At 34.0% G+C, this 19,493-nt stretch overlaps 1 protein-coding gene across 1 annotated transcript; it reads right to left on the bottom strand.

The window, feature by feature from the left end:
- Positions 1–3,405: 3,405 nt before the first annotated feature.
- On the bottom strand, positions 3,406–18,173 carry LOC113503011 (collagen alpha-1(XVIII) chain-like). Its single transcript, XM_026885151.1, has 24 exons — positions 18,138–18,173; positions 15,513–15,584; positions 15,192–15,212; positions 13,090–13,120; positions 12,492–12,610; positions 12,063–12,128; positions 11,888–11,983; positions 11,523–11,681; positions 11,165–11,308; positions 10,990–11,080; positions 10,565–10,654; positions 10,050–10,111; positions 9,697–9,873; positions 9,284–9,418; positions 9,109–9,192; positions 8,749–8,995; positions 8,434–8,507; positions 7,499–7,591; positions 7,074–7,148; positions 5,983–6,131; positions 5,528–5,710; positions 5,018–5,167; positions 4,441–4,509; positions 3,406–4,210 (listed from the first exon to the last, which is right to left on the bottom strand). Exons 1-24 carry the CDS (start codon positions 18,171–18,173, stop codon positions 4,183–4,185), a joined length of 2,451 nt encoding a protein of 816 aa, XP_026740952.1. The 3' UTR covers positions 3,406–4,182.
- Positions 18,174–19,493: the final 1,320 nt, after the last annotated feature.

Below are 19,493 nucleotides of genomic sequence, written 5' to 3'. Positions count from 1 at the left end.
ACAATTGAATTATTACTCTTAGTTATGTCCATACCAATAAAAGTATTTAAATTCAAAACCTTTATCTTAAAATTATTTTTAAGGTCATTAATTATATGTACTAATATTTCCTTATTTTCTGATAACAACAAGGCGTCATCAACATATAATAATAAAATAACTCTGAAATTATTGAAACATCCAACAAAAACACAGTTGTCTGAAGGACATACTTTAAAACCATAGTTACTCAAAAATGAAGAAAATTTTCTATTCCAACAACGAGAGGATTGCTTTAAACCATACAATGATTTAACTAACTTACATATTTTTCCTTGCTCAGCCTGGACACCTTCAGGCACCTCCATGTAGACATCTTCCAGCAATTCACCATAAAGAAATGCCGTTTGAACATCGAACTGCTGTATTTCATAATTCTTTTGTGCTGCAAGAGATAATATAACTCTGATAGAGTCATACCTGGTCGTCGGTGAAAACGTCTCCTTGAAATCAACATCTCTTACTTGAGTAAATCCACGAGCACAAAGACGAGCTTTGTATCTACTAATATTACCTTCTGGATCTCTCTTTACACAAAATACCCATTTTGAAGTTACAGTTCTTTCATTGTTTCTATCGACTAGTTTCCAGGTTTCATTCTCTTCAATTGATTGTAATTCTTCTCTTATAGCTTCTTTCCACTTATTACTATCTTTACATTTCATAGCTTCTTCATATGTTTCAGGAACCTCATACTCACAAAAGTTTGCTTCTTCATATCTTACTCTTCTAGGTCGTAGTGTAATGTTTCTTTCTTCATCACTGGAAATTATTTGAGAAGGTTGATATGTTGGATCATTTTGGCTATTTGTGCTTTCATAACTAATATCTGATAAATTTTCATCCTCCATAGAAGTTTCTGGTAAGACTTTACTTTGTTTCTGTATGGGTAAAGACTGTTGAGGTGTTAAAATATCATTTACCCCATTCTCTTCTATGCCGCTAGTTATGTCAATTGAAGCACAATTTTTATTCAGCACTAGTGGGTTGGTTTCGTTGAAGCGTACATTTCTACTTATTGTTATTCTTCCAGTGTTAATATTGAGCATTCTGTAATTTTCGTCCTCATATCCTACTAGCATTAGTTCAATACTCTTCTTATCTAACTTCTTTCTCTTTTCATCAGGTACATGAACATATCCTTTTGAGCCAAAAACTCTTATGTGCTCAAGATAGGGCTTCTTTCCATTCCATAGCTCATATGGAGATACATCTTTTGTTTGTGAGGATGAACTCCGGTTCAATAAATATACAGAACAGTTTACTGCTTCAGCCCACAACTTTAATGGTAAGTCACGAGCATGTAACATAGATCTTGCACTTTCCATAATTGTACGCATTTCTCGTTCGGCTCTTCCATTCTGCTCTGGAGTGTATGGTGCTGTACGTTCATGAATTATTCCTTCACGATCTAAATAGTCTCTAAAATCATTGTTAATATACTCACGTCCATTGTCTGTGTGCAGTATTTGAGTACCACGACCCAATTTATTCTTCAATATTGCATTATACTTTTTAAAACAATCTAGGGAGTCGCTTTTATGTTTGATCACATATATATGCCTGAAACTGGTAGCACCATCTTTAAATAAAATGAAATATCTTGCACCCGATATGGATTCATGTTCTAAAGGCCCACATACATCACTATAAGTCAATTCTCCAGGTTCACATTGTCCTCTGTGAGACTTATGAAATAGTATGCGACTCTGCTTACCGTATTGACATGCTTCACAAGTAAAGTTGTTATCATCTGTGAAGGTCACCGGAATTGCACCATTCTTACTCATATTTAGCACTTCTTTGACATTTAGATGTCCCAAACGTTCATGCCAGACTTTTAGACTTGATTCTACTACATTACATTTTTCTTGCACAATACTTTTGATATTTATTTCATAAAGATTGTTTTCTTTTAATGTTGCAGTCATAACAACACAGTTGTTCTTCATTATTAAGGCATCTTTGTTTCTTTTGACAATGACATAACCTTTTCTAGTCACCATACCTTCTGAAAATAAATTTCTGCGTAACTCTGGTACATAGAGTACATCTTCTAAAATGCTCTTCTCCCATTTTCCATTCACACATCTATTGATTAATATATTTCCATGACCTTGCACTGAGAGTATTTTCTTATTTCCCAATATCACAGTTCTATCATTATTACTCTGATCGTATTCTTGTAACTCACAAAAATAATCATGTCTGTATGACATGTGCGCAGATGCACCACTGTCAAGAATCCATACATCTGTATTAGTTTCAGATTGTAAACATTGTTCTGCACTAAATGCTAACATCTTTTGCTCTTGAGGTTTCCTCTCAGATTTCTTTGGGGCTCGACAGTCTCTTGCGAAATGTCCTCTTTTGTTGCAATTGTAACATATGAAACGATGTCTCTGTTGACCCGACCTTGTACTGTGGTTATTACTGGTACTGTTTTGTTGATTCTGAAATTTATTCTGTTTTGTAAAATTCTTTGTAGCTACTAAGGCAATCTCAGCTTCTTCTTCATTTGTCAGGCTAGCTTCCTCATCTAATAATCTTGCAGTAAGATTGTGAATTGTTTGTGATTTTGGATCTAAGGATAACCAAGCTTGACGTAATGATCTATATTTTGCAGGTAAAGTGCTTAGTATTTTAGTCATAATAGCTGTGTTACTTATTTCTTCACCACTTTCCTTCAGCTGTTTTGCTAAATTCTCCACATTAGCTACGTGTTTAGCAATGCTGTCAGTCGGCGACATCTTGTATTGGTAAAACTTTTCGTGCACCATCATTTTGTTTAGTTCAGACTTTGCTTCATAGATAGATTCCAATTTTAACATTATTTCTCTTGCCGTTTCACAGTTTTCAATAAGCGAGATTTGGCCGAGATCCATTGAGGACGTTATGATGAACATTGCCATCCCGTCATCTCTTTCCCACTGTGTATCAGCGACCTTGGGTTTTTCCTTCTTGATATCTAATCCTTTTGCTTTTAAAGCACAATTAATTTGAAATTTCCATTGTCTGAAATTGTTGCCGCAAAACTTCTCAATTTTCATGGAATTGTTAACCTCCATGATTTATTACGTTATTCGAGCCGGAACTATTATTACTTTCACGAACTAAAACGTGACTGCTCTTTACTTATCGACAAACGCGTATTCTGGGCCCATAACCTATTGGGTTCAGGTTATTTTAATAATTAATACGTCCGATCAAGTAAGAATTCTTTTATTGTCAACTAAGAACAAAAACAACTACTGACAATTGCGAAAAAACAACCGCACTTCAAACATCAGAAAAATAAAACATTTTAAATTCAAACTATGACAAAGGAGGTCAATCTCATTATAAAGTTTATAATCTAACAAAAACGAACTAAAATTCAATTGAATATCAGCTTTTACAAAAAAAGTGAGTTACACAAGATTTCGACTTTCAGAAAAGGGGTGTCAGAAATACGTAAAAAAATGGCATTCTAATTAGCTTAATAAAATTCTTATCAAGCCGATATCAATTAAATACAATTATGTTATATGTATTTCTATTAAGTTTTACTTTAGCAATAATACCAGTTTTTTATAAATAACTTGGGCTTTGTTTCGTTTACAAACAAGCAATGGTTTTTTCGTCTGATGAGTATGTGTAGTACATAAAAGGAATCTCAAAAAGCAGAGTATATTCTTAATAATAATTTTAGTCGTGGAAGTCTGACAGCGCAATGCTACTAAGCCTGTTTGTTTCTCTTCCACAACCAGAACTACGTATATTGTGAGTTAGCCTTCTCACGTACCGTTAGCCACTATTAAGCTCGATGAAAATGTGACTGAGAGCTCTAGATTTTGGAAAATATTCTTGCGTTATCTATTTGGCCATAATTTATAGCGGGCCTTAATAAAATAAACGTGGCCTCAAATACTTAAGCCAAGTTCAATGAGAGAAGATTACCTAATTGCGAAACTTAAATTAATGTTAAATCAACTAAAGCAGAAAATATTTATTAAATAACCTACATTTAGGTTTACTAAGCCTGAACTGTGACTAGTAAGAACTCCTAGTTCCTACATAATTAATATGCATTAGGAACCCTATTTAGAACCCGTAGAAATAGGTTTAACTCTCTAGGGATACGTTATTTAATAAAACTATTTTTTATAATAAATTACGCCGCCGATGATGCCTGAAAGAAAAAAAATAATTCAATAACAAATGTAGCCAGGAGGGGGATGATATTTGTCATTGTTTGGATGTAGATTGAAATAATCGGTTGACACTTAAAGACCAGCGATAATATTAAACATTTTTACGTTGTTTGCCTCAAAATTTTCGCCAGTTTCAGTCCAATCCATGTAGGATTTTTTGAAGGAATCGTTCATTTCTTGCAAGATGTTGACATTGTTATGGACCTACCTCTTACGCCTCACTTTACTAGCTTCTACTTCTACACAAAGAACTATAAATTTACTATCACAGGAATAGCTGAAACAAAAAAGAACAGTTTATTAAAAATGAAAAGAAGAGAAAAAGCAAATTACAACAATCTGGTAAAAACAAAATTATGTGGATTTGGTAGGTATGTTGTAGAGTCGTCTCACTAACATGTATATTGTGTTTTTGCAATAATTATTCAAACAATCTGATAAGTATTTATCATCGGATTTTCATTAAAAATGCGGATCGATCGTTATATAATAATAGTGATACATGATACCTTCTCATGGCTTGACGGACGCGTCATTGTCCGAAATAGAAACTAGTTGGGCGTTTCAAGAATAACACGTTAATGAATCGAAGTACTACTAAGACAAACCGAAAGAAATTTCCGACCAAACGGTAATATCCCGCATTTGCCAAAAACTAAATCTAAGTTATTGGTATAAGTAAGTAAAAAAAAAAATTCGTCCAATTAAGGACACCATAGGGATTCCCAATTTGGGATACTTTGTTTAAGTCTCGTATATTATATATAAAAGCTAAAAGTTCTTACCTATCTTGGTTTAGCAGTCGATTGGTGTGTAACGAAGACCCAACACCGTGTGAACTGGTTCTGTTACTTTGCCAGTCATTGCAGTTATTATATCGATACACAGTACCATTGTGGTCGTTGTGTCCACCGTGCCAAATAATCTTTTCAGGCCTGAAATAAAACAAAAACAAAATAATTTGTAGATTTTATTTAAATCTGTTTCTTCTCATCACATATACGATAATCATGATCGCAACTAGGTCGTCTCCTTTTTGGAATATAAAGTAAAATTCTCTAAAAATTATTAAAAATGTAAACAAACATAATGTAGAGACATACATTTGTACAATAATTGTGTTTACCATACTAATGTTATAAATGTGAAAGTAACTCTGTCTGTCTCGTTTTCACGCCAAAACTACTGAACCGATGTGTGAAAACATTCTAAAAATCACAATAAATTTGTTTCATAATTTTGGAATCCCGAGAAAACCATGTCGTGGTAAAGTTTAAAGAAACATGACAACTCACCAGTCAGGATCAATCATAACACTTTTTCCATTAAAGCTATAGATAACGAAATTCGGTTCGCTAAATACTCCTCCACTCCCGTCAAATATGCTTGCCCAAGAGCTGAATAAATCAGAACCATTTAGATTTACCACCGGCAAACTCCTGTCTGCTCTGTCCACAAGGAATAGGAGATCCTGGTTCCTGAAAAATAGATAATACTTAAATTTTATGGAATCCTGGAAACCCCTAATATCGGAAGTTAGGAAGAGGTATCCTTGGCATCTTTTTCATCACGTTGAAACGGAAAGATAATACTGAGGGTCCGTCCGTCCATCCGCATGTTACCAAGCCATACTTAGCTGCTTAAGCATAGTGAGGATACATCTTTTACAGGCAGAGGCATTGTTGGGAACCTAAATATTCAATGTGATGGATAGGCTGGTGTTATTATTTTAAAAAATCAGGATATTTACTTTGTTGTTAAAAATGCTCTAAATGTAGCTCGTTTGCCAGCCACTTGCTTGCTTTGTTCATGACACAGGGAATCGACAGCTTCTCGTCCCCGAAGGAAGCCACTCAGGATCTTTCCCGAGTACGGCTCGTTTAAAGCCACCATTCGAATCTGGAAAAAAGTTTAAAACAGTGTTTTCTTTTTATTTTTTGATACGACTCGCTGTAAAGAAAGTGACGTCAACTATAACTATTCGTGTTGATTTAGAAAACGAATTCATAGGTTAGATAGATTTCCAAAAAATAATTTATATGTTTAGTTGATGTAATTAAGGTTACTTTTAAGTTCGCTTATGTAGTTAAAAACGCATTATTAGATAGTTCTCCTTACCGATTGTACTTTTTAAATAAGACCTACAGACAGTTTGATTTCGTGCATGAAGTGACTTTCTTGATCTTTATTTGAATCAAGTTTGACGTTAGTTATTTTAGGATTCCGCTTACACGTTCAAGGAAAACATGATAAAGGATGTAAATATAGACTTCATATCCAACTATAAATATATATAATTCATTATGGCAGATCAAAGGAAATTATTTGGAGAAGGAACGTGGTTTTGGTAGATGGACTTCATTCGCGGTATTAATAGAAGGTTGAAGAATTTTGAAGTTCCATTAATTTCAGGTCTCGCTGTCTCTTTTGCAGTATCAGAAAACTTCTATTTAGGTCTTAACCGACAACAATTTTGAAGTCTTTTTCGACTGTGAAGTGCAATCGAAATATCGAAGGTACTTGGTGTTTTAATAAAGATTGAGTGATCCGAATCCAAAATAAATTTTTGCTCTGAAGTGTCAAAGTAGTTGGAAAAATATCACTATTTGATGCATTGTGTGTGGCACATCTTAAACTTATTATCTAGCTTAAGATGTCGAGGCTCGCTTTCACCAGATATAAAAGTCCAAGAATATTTGATATCCAACACGAACTAAGAGTTCAGGGAACAGAAGTGGTACCAGTAGCTTTAATTGATAAAATAAAGTTCACCTATCAAACCTTCAGTCAAAATCTTAGGACAATGGTTTGGGAGGTAATCTTAAAATTATAAATACTAACAGTGCCTCTCCTTTTAGGTGGAAGTCTTCGTGTAGTGATAGGTGCTGACGTCTGATCCGACAACATCTGGCCCATCTGTAAGGTTTAAAAGAATCACATCAGAAAAATTAAACAATAGTGTGTTTGAAGTAAAATTGGTTTTAAAATGAAAACTGGTAGTGGTGAATACCACAAAAAAAGTCGCAAATTATGAAAAATGACATAAAATCAAAGTAAACAATACAACATTGTTACATTACAAAATTAAGGTTAAACAAATCAAAGTTAATACAACATGAATTTATTATAACAACTCAAAGAATCAGTGTGCAAAACATTATTCTGGTTGAAAACCTTGACCATCACAAAGATATCATGAATAAACGGCGCCACGGAAGCATATCACAAAAATGTATTAAAAATTCAAAATCAATAAAGCTATTTACCACAACATATTTCCATCCGTTTTCAACCCTCAGCAATAATATTTTCTCTTGTATAACGTATGCTAACGTTCCCAGCTGTGTTTTCTCTGTCCTCTGTAAAGGAAACCAATTATGTACATATATTTACCTATTGTTCTAGGCAATGGTACCTTGGAGAAGAAATATTTGCCTTTGAATATTTTTCCTGTTTACTAATGCTTGATTTCAGCTCAAATCTAGCTGTTTCTTCACCTTTGCTATGTTTGAATAGAAGTCAAAACATTGAAGGTGAACATTGAGGATTGGAAGTAACAAACTAACGACCAAACCAATAAGTTTTATAGCTCAGAGGGAACATATTTCTGTGATCTATTTGCAATAAACTAAAAGTAAAGTTTATATATATAGCAATAGAACAATGACTCATGTTAACTACAAAACGTTCTGTAAGCTGTACTTCAAAATTTATTGTTTCCTAGGAGTTTGTAGTATCGTGTTATTGCTTTAAATCTTAAGAATGCTTTGAGTACAATAAAATTCGCCGTAAAAACAAGGCCATGAAACAATTTAATGTTTAACCGTGAAGCTGCTGGAAATAATGTTCTTGAGGTACTTGTTTGAAATATAATATTTTCTTAAATAGATCAGCCAAGCTCATGAACTATATATTATTATTATGAACTATTTGAAAAACAGTGTATTTTTTAAATGGACTCCCGCCCTAATTTATTCAATCTTTGTATGGCGCGGGGTTTTACGAACATTCGAATCACAAAGACTGACTTTCAGAATAAACCGTTGTGGATCACACAAATCATGTCCTGCGCACAAATCGAACCCGCGGCAAGTAGGAACACAAAATACAAATACTTAGGAGTAACCTAAGTATGTTTGTTTTATCATAAGATTCGATCAGTGTTATCGATATTAGTAATTCGACTAACTTCTTTATTTACCTTCAAAAGACCTCTTTTTGTTCTGTAAACAACAGTATTTGTTTCATAGAAGTGATCGTCGTCCATCACGTCACCTGAAAACATGACTACAATGAAAAATATTCAGGAATTGAAGGAGGTTCTATTGAACTACTTAGAAAAGCCCATTGTGAATTGTTTCAACTTTAAGTTTCATATTTCATTTTCATAAGTTCAAAAAGTTAGTTACCCTTTCTCAATAAGTTATTTCTACATAAATAAACAGCATCTTTTAAGAAACTTTTCTTTAAAAAATTTGAATTCATTTATCAAAATACTAATTATTTTAGTTCGTACCTGGCATTGTAACAAACGAATGATTGTTATCGTGCCAAGGTGGCATATCATATTGGTGCGTAGTGGCCTCGATAGCCGGCTGCCCGGGCAATCCAGGGGGCCCAGGAGGTCCAGGTGGCCCTGGGGGGCCAAGTATGACAGGGGCTCGTTTTACGTCCTGGCATGACCCCGGTGGGCCTCGAAGTCCAGGCTCCCCAGGTAAACCTGGACTACCCACTAGACCCATATCTCCTTTTTGACCTTTCAACTGCAAAACAAGCGGAGGTATAATGTTACTTAAAACAGCACTTTTGATGAACCATTTTTTATTGTTCTAATAATATGTATACTGCCGAACGAAGAAATGTATGAATTACTTACCTTTGCTAAATCAATTTTTGGAGTTTCGCCTTTCTCTCCTTTCAAGCCCATAGTGCCATTAAATCCAGGAGGGCCAACGGGTCCCTTGAAAATTAATAAAAATGATGTAAAATATTCAAATTAATTAAACAATCCGTTCATTATTAATCAGAAATATCTTCATGTCTTGACTTACCGTAGGACCTATAGGTCCGGTGTTTCCTTTTTGTCCTTTGGGCCCAGTTGGTCCAGTTTTGCCCGTGTAACCTCTATGCCCGGCCGGGCCCGGTCTGCCAACATGTCCAGGGGGACCAGGATTTCCTTTTGCACCCTAAAATGAATTGAGCACATTTGGATATGAATGAGGATAATTCATGGTAGCCACGAAACATCTGTACTGTAGAAAAAGTATTGAGGGTACAGCAGTGTTAATGGGCTTGTTTTATACTAAGTAATATTTTTTATAATATATTATAGCATTAATCCCATGCCGATGTAAAATGAATATATTACGTGTTATTAATGCAATAAAACATCGATATTTAATGTTACTATCCAATAAAATAGAATGCAAAGAAATATTTTCCATAAACTTTGCGTCGAGCTTACTTTAACTGGTGTTACTTTTGAAGGCACAGGTCCGGGTGGCCCCGGTAATCCTTGGTCTCCTTTTTGTCCTGTATCACCCTTTGGTCCAAGGTCCCCTTTGATACCAGGTTCACCATCTCTACCGGGCCTCCCGTGAGATCCATCTTTGCCATTCATTCCCGGGTCACCTTTTTCACCCTGGGAATATGGGATTATAAATAATATTATCAGGTTATTTGATTAGACTCTTTTAGATCAGTATTACAACCAAGAGGTACTATGTTTTATAGGGTAACTATAGCTTATTGGAATTCTAAAGTATAAGATATATTATAATGTGTGCTTGGCTGATTTCAATGCAGATATTGGACTACCTTTTCACCTGTATCTCCCCTTTCTCCAGGTAAACCTCGCAATTTTTCAACTACAGCTTCATCTGCAAAAATAAATATCTAATTAAACCAGAGCACTGTTTTCATGAAGTTTAGATCATCAAGTTACATTTCTTATCACCATAGTCTTGAAACCAATTATTTTCTATATTCCACGAAACTAAAAATAACTAACGCTAACAAAAACTTATAATAAAATACGAAGAAACGGTAAAGCCGAACTTTATCTACCCTTATTCCTCTTTAAACTCTCGTGTGGTAAAAATACCCAATACAACACAATAATACAACGTCGACTCAGGATCAAAGCCAATAGAGGGCATAGTAACAAAAAATGCTTAGGGATTCAATCTACTTACGTTATTACATTTCCGTGACCAGAATGCTTTGTTTGATATTGAAATTTATTCAGGTTGTTTCGAACTGGAATGGATAGCTAAATAAACAAGAGATTGTGGGGACAAGATTCGAATATTATTGAAACTTGATCAACTTACTTATTTCTGGATTCAGGCTTTCGTCTAGAATGGAGGCTAGAGATGCTGGCAGGCCTGCAAGTCCCGGGGCCCCTTTGTCGCCTTTATCACCTGCATGTATATAGTTTTTAGAAATTTCTCGAGGGCAAAATTTTAACTAGAAGCTGCAGGATATCTTTTGTGACATATTTAGGAAAACTTTGGTTCAAACAAAGATTTAGCAAATGTAAGATTATTTCCCTCTGAATTGCAAAATTACATGTTAGGGAAGCTTTTGTTCAAATAAATATCAGAGTGATTTCCTCTGAATTGCATAATTTTATTTTTTCTAGAAAGCTGCAGTTATTGTATTATTTAAATTCTTGAAATGACTAATACATTTTGCATACATCGACGGTTATTTTTCCTTATATATATAATAGTACAGTATTGTGTGATATCCTTACCTCTTTCACCTTTTTCAACTGGAAGCCTTTCAATGAGTGTTTCACCTCTATCACCTTTCTCACCAATGGAGCCTGGATCTCCTCGTAATCCCTGAAGGGCATAATATCGATTCATCATCACGACATAATACTGTACAATAATAATATCGTACAGACACAAATAATAATCTTTTACCTGCAACCCCCTTTCACCAATTGGTCCTTTTTCTCCTGGTGGCCCAGGTTTGCCTGTATCACCTTTGGCCCCTGGAATACCGGGAGACCCTTGAGCACCCACTGCACCGGGTATGAGGACTTCCTTCATCTTTTTTTCTGTTTCCTGTCAATGTTACTTCTGAACTGGTAGGTACTTAATTGTATATTTAAGATATTACAATTGTAATTATATTAGGAAATTTAAACTTGAAAATGTTATTAATTTTAAATATTATTTATTTTATTACATTTTTGCAAATCTGCAGGTGAAAAGTCAAATAATTGTTGATGACTGATATGCAATATGTACAAAAATAAGATTAAAAAACAATAATCACCACACATTTATCACCCGGTGGTCCCGGAGGTCCTATAGAGCCATTTTTCCCGGGAGGACCAGGCGGTCCTTGAGGTCCATCTTTACCTGGGACCCCAATGCTACCAGGTTTACCTGGAAGACCTGGTGGTCCCTGCTCACCTTGGAGACCAATTATACCCTGAGATGGAAAGAAAAACATCGTTTAAACTTTTTCCAAAGAACTTCTTTTCTTTTAACACCTTTACCAATATTTTTAACATTTCACGATATAATTTTACGACAGTAATACAATTTTGTAATTTATCACTACTTCATGTTCTTAACTTACTGCTGACTAAAAGATTCAAAAATATATTTAGCTATATTTAAAAAAATAGTTCTTACAGGTAAACCTGGTGTTCCTGGCTCGCCAGTCAGGCCTTTCAATGTCGGCAGAGTTTCCACAATGCTCGTTACGAAATCTTTGGAACATTCGCACGACTGTAAAAGAAAATTTCAATGTAACATTTGCTTTACCGCAGATGTGTTTAGAAATTGATAAAGTCAGAAAGAAACTTACTCCTTTTTCTCCTGGTAGACCAATAAGGCCTTTAGGCCCGGGCGGTCCTATTGGCCCAGTGTCACCCTGAAGCAAAAAAGAAGATGTGTCATTTTCAAACCTTTTCATTTCCAACGTTTTTGGTAGAAACTAACGCCTTTTTAAGAAAGATGTTGCTTCTACCTCACACCACACGAGATCACCTCTGTTGTGGATGTACTGTTTTTGAGTTCTTTACCCAATGAGTAAAAATATTAAGCTATTACTAAGGTTATGTTGTCTGTCCGTCTGTACGTTTGTAACTAGGCTGTATCTTAAAAATCTTGTTAACTAGACAGTAAAAATTTTAAGTGATTGAAGTTAAATGGAGGTTTTAAGAAACGTTTGGTAAGGACGGAAGTTGAAAGTGATCGTTTTTATGTATAGAGTAATATTTATTCAGGTACTTACTGGTTCTCCAGTGAACCCTACATCTCCTTTCTGCCCCTTTATACCTTCGACACCATCATTACCGGATTTACCTTGATCGCCCTTTTCTCCTTTTTGGCCCTTATCGGGAAGTGCAGTTGCTGTAACACAATAGTTTTGTTATAATTATTTACAAAACACACGTTTCAATGTAATACTTCAAAGGTACAGAAAATACATTTATTTCGACGTAAAGACTAATTACTTTAATAAATTGGAAAGTAAAAAAAAGATGCGCTGTGATCAATAAGATGAAATTAATTTCAAAAAATGTTTTTTAATTATTTCGATCAAGATATACCTGAAAGATGTGACTGAGTAAACTTATTTGTATTACTTATATTATAATGTTTAATAGGAGAAGTGTGTGTTGTCTATAATAACCAAACAGTTATTCCTGCAACTAGAGTCAGTAATGGAACGTTTCAAAAGTGCCTGAAACGGCCTATTTGAAATAAAAACTTTTTGATTGATTTGATTTTGATTTTGTAAAGTTACTAAGGAAACGGACTCGGACTCGGACACGGAACTATTAATTGCTCTGAAATGGGCCGCATATATTTTTGGATCAAAAAATTACCTGTGGTAAATTCATCACTAAATTCGCCAAGCTGTGAACATAAATGGCGCATGTTAATTTGAAAATAAATAGTAATAAAGTCATGTTAATTTATTAATTGTTTTAGATTAATTATTATAAACGACACTGCAATAAGCATAAAGTAGGTACAACATAGATTAACTAACTATTAAAGCCAATATTAGTTGTTAGAATTTTGTAAAAAATAAAATTTCATTATTTACAATTTTTATTTACAGTTTTTTACACAAAATATACATTTTTAAAAGTTCAATATTTTGTCAAACGAAAAAGAAAAATATTTACATTTTAAGATAATTTATATTTTTAGAATAAGTACGTTCTTTTAAAATAAACATTAATGACACAACTAGTCCTATTTATAGCACACTTCACACATTTTGTATAGGCACAACTAATAGAGTCTAAAACTAAATAGCTTTATTTTTCTTGTCAGATACAATTTAAAGTAGAATAGTCACAAAATTAGCATGCCAAAGGTAAAACCACGAACACACACTTACTGTGAAGTCGTTCGTGCCATTATTTATCTATGAAAAATATCATTTTTATTAATAAAGTAATTAAAAGATTAATATTTTGTTCTCTATCATTTTCTTAAACAAAAGTAGATTTATAAAAATTCCAGTCTTTGTTCGCTTATGAAGGTCTGAAATGGTATCTATTTTTTGTAGGCGAATTTTATTTTAATTTATAACATTGAAGTCTCCACATGCTTAGCTTCCTCCTATAATTCACCACTTGTGAATTGTTAATTGAAAATAAATCATATTGTTTTATGCTTATAGGTTTAGTTTCGTAAGATATCGAATATTTGGCATAGTAATAATAAAATTTAATTCTGAGTAAGCGGGAAGTTCCTATTATGTTTTAGTCAGCGCGTTCACTATGAGATCTTAAAGCCAGGGCTGTTACTGAAGCAGAAGCGAGACGAAGATATGTGTAGTATAATACGCTGTCTCACTTGCACTATAGTAACACTCCACTCCCCGATTCTGCTATTTACGATGGCCGACGAATGAATGGAAATAGGATTAAAATAACACTATTCATATTCTCCTAAACATTTTTCCAACATAATAATTGGAATTTCACTGGATTGACCGTGAGTGTGCCGAACCGTAGTGAATTTGCAAAATGCTAAAGGGAATAGGAAAAGTTAAATAAATAAATAAATGCGGACAACATCACATACATTGTTCTGAACCCAAAGTAAGTTGCTAAAGCACTTGTGTTATGGAATTCAGACACAACGAAGGTACCACAAACACCCAGACCCGAGACAATGTAGTATGAATTTTTCCGACCGAATTTTTATGACCGGGGATCGAACCCGGGACCTCAGAGCTAGCGACACCTTGAAACCGGTGCGTACGCCACTCGACCACGGAGGTCGTCAAAAGTTGCAAATTTAATCTTTTTTTTTTACATCGGCCATTATAAAATAGCAGAATCGCGGCCCTAGGAGCCAACCACTATGTCTAAAAGTAATATTATTAATAGTAATAGACTAAAAAAAGATCGTTCTTTGTCTATGTCACGTTTTAACATCCATAATAACATTTCTTCAAGACGTAGTAGAGCCTCTAATCCTGGCGTTCATAGTATAGCGTATAGAAGTATTTTGTTAAGAGGAAATAGTAATTTTTTTCAAGTCTATTAAAAGCCAATCATTGTTTTCCCCAGTTTCGTTATGCGCCAAAACGGAAAAATTAAATAGAATTTAGAGTATTGTACTACCAAATCTTTTTAACGCCATTTCTATGATAAATTTGTCTGCAAAGAAGTATTTTTTTTACTTTTACCTTAGATAAACACCTTATCTAAGTGAATAGTTTGATGTTTATTTAGGAACCATGACTAATTATTAAAGAGGAAAATATGTGAAGTTGACAACTTCCTTTTTATTCTTCTACTATAATAAAGACTAATTTAAGTCTTTTAAAGTTTTTTTCTAATTTCTTTATACTTTAATGAGAAATCAAGAGCGATGGCGTTAAAAAGATTCTAGCCAATTGGATTGTAAGATTTTGAGACGGGCGTAGCCAAAGCGGGAAGTCTAAGTAAAAAAAAGTACTAACTATATCTGAAATATCTTTTTCCTGGAATGTGAAAAATGTATTTATTATTAATATTTTATATTATTATTGTTTAAAGTTTATATTCTTATCAGCTGTTAAGTCCCACTGCAGGGTAAAGGCATTTCTTGCTTCCATTTGCATGAAAGAAGCCAGCTTTGTGCGAAAGAGTCGATTTCGACCCACCATGTGGTCCTTTCACGAGGTCAACTTTTATTCTCAACCACAAAGTGTGTGGTTGCTTTAACCCATTGTATATACGGCATCTGGCAGATGTGAACTATATTAATATTAAAATTTTAAATATAAATGGATTATATCTACCTTACGACACACGTTATACTTGATTGTATCCTCGCTGACATTTGCGTATAGTTTTAACTCCTGAATCGCTCCCTGAAACAAAAGAATGAAAAATTTATTGTACACATACGAATTAATATTTATTATCACTTTAAATAACATTTTTGAACAGACCGGACTTTTTATCAGTATTATTAAAACAATGTAAATCAACCAATACAAAAGTGACATCAAAATTAATTTGTAAGGTTATTATTTTCCGAACAAACCATTTTTAAGGCAAAGATGAGAGGGAATCAGGGCCACTAAGACAAGCAAGAAGAAAAACTATCCAGTCAAGTCTGTAAAAGTCCAGAATTAATACTATTTTTGGCTTTAAAAACTCCAGTTGTTTAAAAGCACGTCGTCAGACACAGGTTGACTGTATAATGATATTTTTTGCCTCGACGCTGATTTATTGTTCTGCTAGAAGATTAAAAATATGGCGGGATTCACTAAGCTTTTGTGAAAGGATGAGAGAGATTTTCTATGAAACTGACGAAGGAAAATGTTCCGTGGCATCGACACGGGCCAAGTTTACGAGATTGAAGCCTTTTTAGCAACATTTTGTACGGAAAATTTTGGCGAAGCAAGGTGTCTTAATAAGGTTTTTGAATATGAAATTGAAGTGGCGGCGATTTATCACGGTTTTCAGCGTAGGTAAAGCTTTTGTGTTTGGGTTAAGATATAAGATGCTGTTTAGGTTAACTTTCATAAATGTAGCTACACTAAATGACGAAAACTATTTCTAAACCGTGGGTTCATCAGTATTTGCTTAATACTGATGTACCCACTACATATGTACTACTTTGTATAGATAATATATTGACATGATTTCTGATTTCATAGAAAAAAAATATATAAATGGATGTGGAGCTTTTGTTTTCATAAAAAGAGACAAAAATCCATTGCAATATTATGCCTATTAACGTCCCTTACAAACACATTTAATATGCAACCGTAAACTTTCGTGAAATAATTAAATCTCCTTTTCAACGAATTACTGTTACAGTAGCAAAGAAACTCGGTTTAAAAACACTTTAATCTCATACTAAATCACATAAAGCAAACGTAAGTAACATTTCTGAAAACTTTTCCGTGTGATCTCATGTCAAAGCGCTTCTCAAGTTGAGACCTCAATTTTTCCCAACATTTGAATTATTAACTTCTTCACCAAATAGAGAAAGCCGACGCGACGTCGACTGTCGGTATACGACAAGTTTTTATGAGTACTAAAATGAATGTAAAACAGGAATATAAGAACATCTTATCTTTTCGTTGATGGTTGCGAGTCTGACAATATCTTGATCATAAATTAATTTATTAAAATAATTTTGGGTTTAACATTAAAAATCAAATTTTGCAATCCAAACCACGGATAGCTAAGTAGTTAAAGTCACCAAACCTATTGATCGCAACGTGGGTTGTGTCGCGTTTTCGGTCCCCGAATGAGACAAACATTTGTATGGTCTACGAACATTTGTCATGAGTCTTCGCGCATGACTTAAATGTTTCAGAAAACGCGACACAATGATTAAATTTAATAATGCATGAGTAGCTTAAAAATAACCTTATTGATTTGATACAAGAGTTAAATTGAATGAAAAGAGAATTTGTAAGTAGACAGCAGTATAACTTTTCTGCAGATAAATGATTAAAAACGACATTATTGTAAGTTCCACGTTAAAATTTAAGCTTGATTGTATTTAAATAAGATTAATATGTTCCTTTATTCTACTCGTATTTATTCCTCTCAACATAATTTGCCACACCACACAAGTACAAGTAGAGCTACTAGTTTCAAGTGTGCGTCAGCCTTACTTATTTAATTCTAAATTACAATTACGGACAAATTTAGTCATGCTCCCATAAAACCTATTCTAAGTCTAAATTAGGCGCGACCAACTCCGTTTATTCAGATTTAGTCTGAACTAACACTCAAAGAACTCTATAACGTAGGAATAATGTGACATTTAGTGTCCATGACTCCACAGTATCAGTACTTACAATGTCTGGAGTTTTACGACTTAAACACTAAGATTCTAGCACTTATCCTACTTTAGTACAACTTGTGTTTGTATGAAGACGTGTATAAATAAACATTTCATATTTCCTGTATCACTGGCCGCTAGATCGTGTATGGTGATCTAGATTCTAGATAGCCCGGAATCCGCATTTGTAGTTCTGAAACCTGAATAAATACATTCATGTACGTCTTTGCAAAATATAATGTTTATTTAAAATATGGGGATCGTTAAAAAGGCATCTGGATATCAACTAATATAGTTGGTTTCTCTGAATTTAGAAACAAATATAGTGGTTTTTTTTGCAGAAATTGATTTTGATAATATTTACCCTATAAATTGATTGGAAGAGGATTATTTGTCTTTTTTGCCAAACTAAAGGTCTAAGACCATCTTCCTTCTGTCATTTTCTTATCATTTCTTTATCTAGAATTGTCATTTGCCAGTTTATAAGTGACGACCAAATAAAAAAGTAACCTCACCTAATAATTTCCTTATGAAACTGCTGCAATGATTTGACCATGCAGGAAGTTGTTTAAAAAAACTGAGCAAAAATTCTCATATTTGTACAAACATAACTTACATCGACGAATGGATTAGCACCCTCAGTAATTAACATTGCAATTGCAGACGTCGCACGTTCAGCAAGTATGATAATATTAAGTGCTCCCTAAACAAGAAACTTCGGTGTTCTGCCTGGATTAATTCAGAACTTACTGGTGATGTGTGTACCGATTCCTGTAACTAGTACTACAGCTTGACATACAAGTTTGTTCGCTGTGAATAAATTAATGTTTGATGACATTACATTACATGTGTACTAACCCCGCGTTTAGCTATAACTCAGTTGGCAGTTTGTCTGTCACAACATTTTAGTTTATTTTTATTTGCTTCTTAATTTTTGATTTCTTAACTGAATCTTTCTTATTTTCAGACCTTATAAGTTTGAATTGCTGCATTTACCATAAGCGTTAAGACCTGTTTAACACCATCTAGTCTTGAAACAAGCAAACTTCGTATTATGAGTACTAGACAGGTAATACACATACATAGTTCTTAATATGTTCATAAAATAGAAAAATAACACCCAGACGTTAACCAAAATGACCGTGCCATCAATGAAACCTCCGATATAGCAGTCACACTAGACCAATTAAACTACGGAATAAAGAGATTTCATACAAAAAAATCATATAGTAACCATTTTCTCAACGAACACATCTAATCAACACCGATTTCTTTTCAATCCCAAGCATTTCTCACCGAAATTAAAAACTCAACTCAAACTCCTGAACTAAACGACCTCCAACACTAAAACATAGGTGCACTAATTGTATCCAGCAACTTGTACCTATATTTACGCTTGCAGTCGCAGCTTGGCGACATCCAAAGCTGTCTAAATACATTAGCTAGAAACTTGCGCATCTGAACAGTTCCACCGCAGTTTGATTCCGATCGGATTCTGGAAGCGCAACTCGCTTTACTAAGGGATGTTGCCGGATCTGGAGTTTAGAAGCTAAGTGTGCTCAATGCTTTTTTTAAAGTAGTTGGAATTGGTGAATAGTTTTATTTACCGCATCTGTTAACTGTGATAACACTTTTGAATTGGGGCTTGTGTTTTTAGGTAAAGATGCCGCTGAACGCAGTGTAGTAGTCTGAATCATTTCCATTATGATAGCAGTCATCTGGTGCTTTAAGAGTTTACAGGGCAAAGGTCCTGCAGAAATTTTAATTTAAGGAATTAATACTGTTTTTTTTCATCATTTTAAAAACCCGACACAAAAAAGGGGTGTTGTATGTTTGACGTGTCTGGTTGTCGGTTTTTTGGGTGTGATGAGCACGATCATGTGTTCTGTGTCTGCGTGTAATTTTTTATAATAGTTTTTAATTGTGCCTAGGTAATAAAAAAATTACTTATTTTAAGACTAGATGGCGTCGT

Source organism: Trichoplusia ni, chromosome 1 (genome assembly GCF_003590095.1).
Source record: "Trichoplusia ni isolate ovarian cell line Hi5 chromosome 1, tn1, whole genome shotgun sequence".
NCBI classification, from domain to species: domain Eukaryota; kingdom Metazoa; phylum Arthropoda; class Insecta; order Lepidoptera; family Noctuidae; genus Trichoplusia; species Trichoplusia ni.
The sequence above is the reverse complement of the archived record's forward strand: the minus strand, read 5'-3'. Positions and strand labels throughout refer to the sequence as shown.

Coding starts and splice junctions, on each gene's coding strand:
- LOC113503011 (XM_026885151.1), bottom strand. CDS start 18,173: ATGTTAATTACTGAGGGTGCTAATCCATTCGTCGAT. Junction 15,213..15,512: donor AGTATAACGTGTGTCGTAAG/GTAGATATAATC, acceptor TTCACATTCCAG/GAAAAAGATATTTCAGATAT. Junction 7,149..7,498: donor ACGGATGGAAATATGTTGTG/GTAAATAGCTTT, acceptor TAAACCTTACAG/ATGGGCCAGATGTTGTCGGA.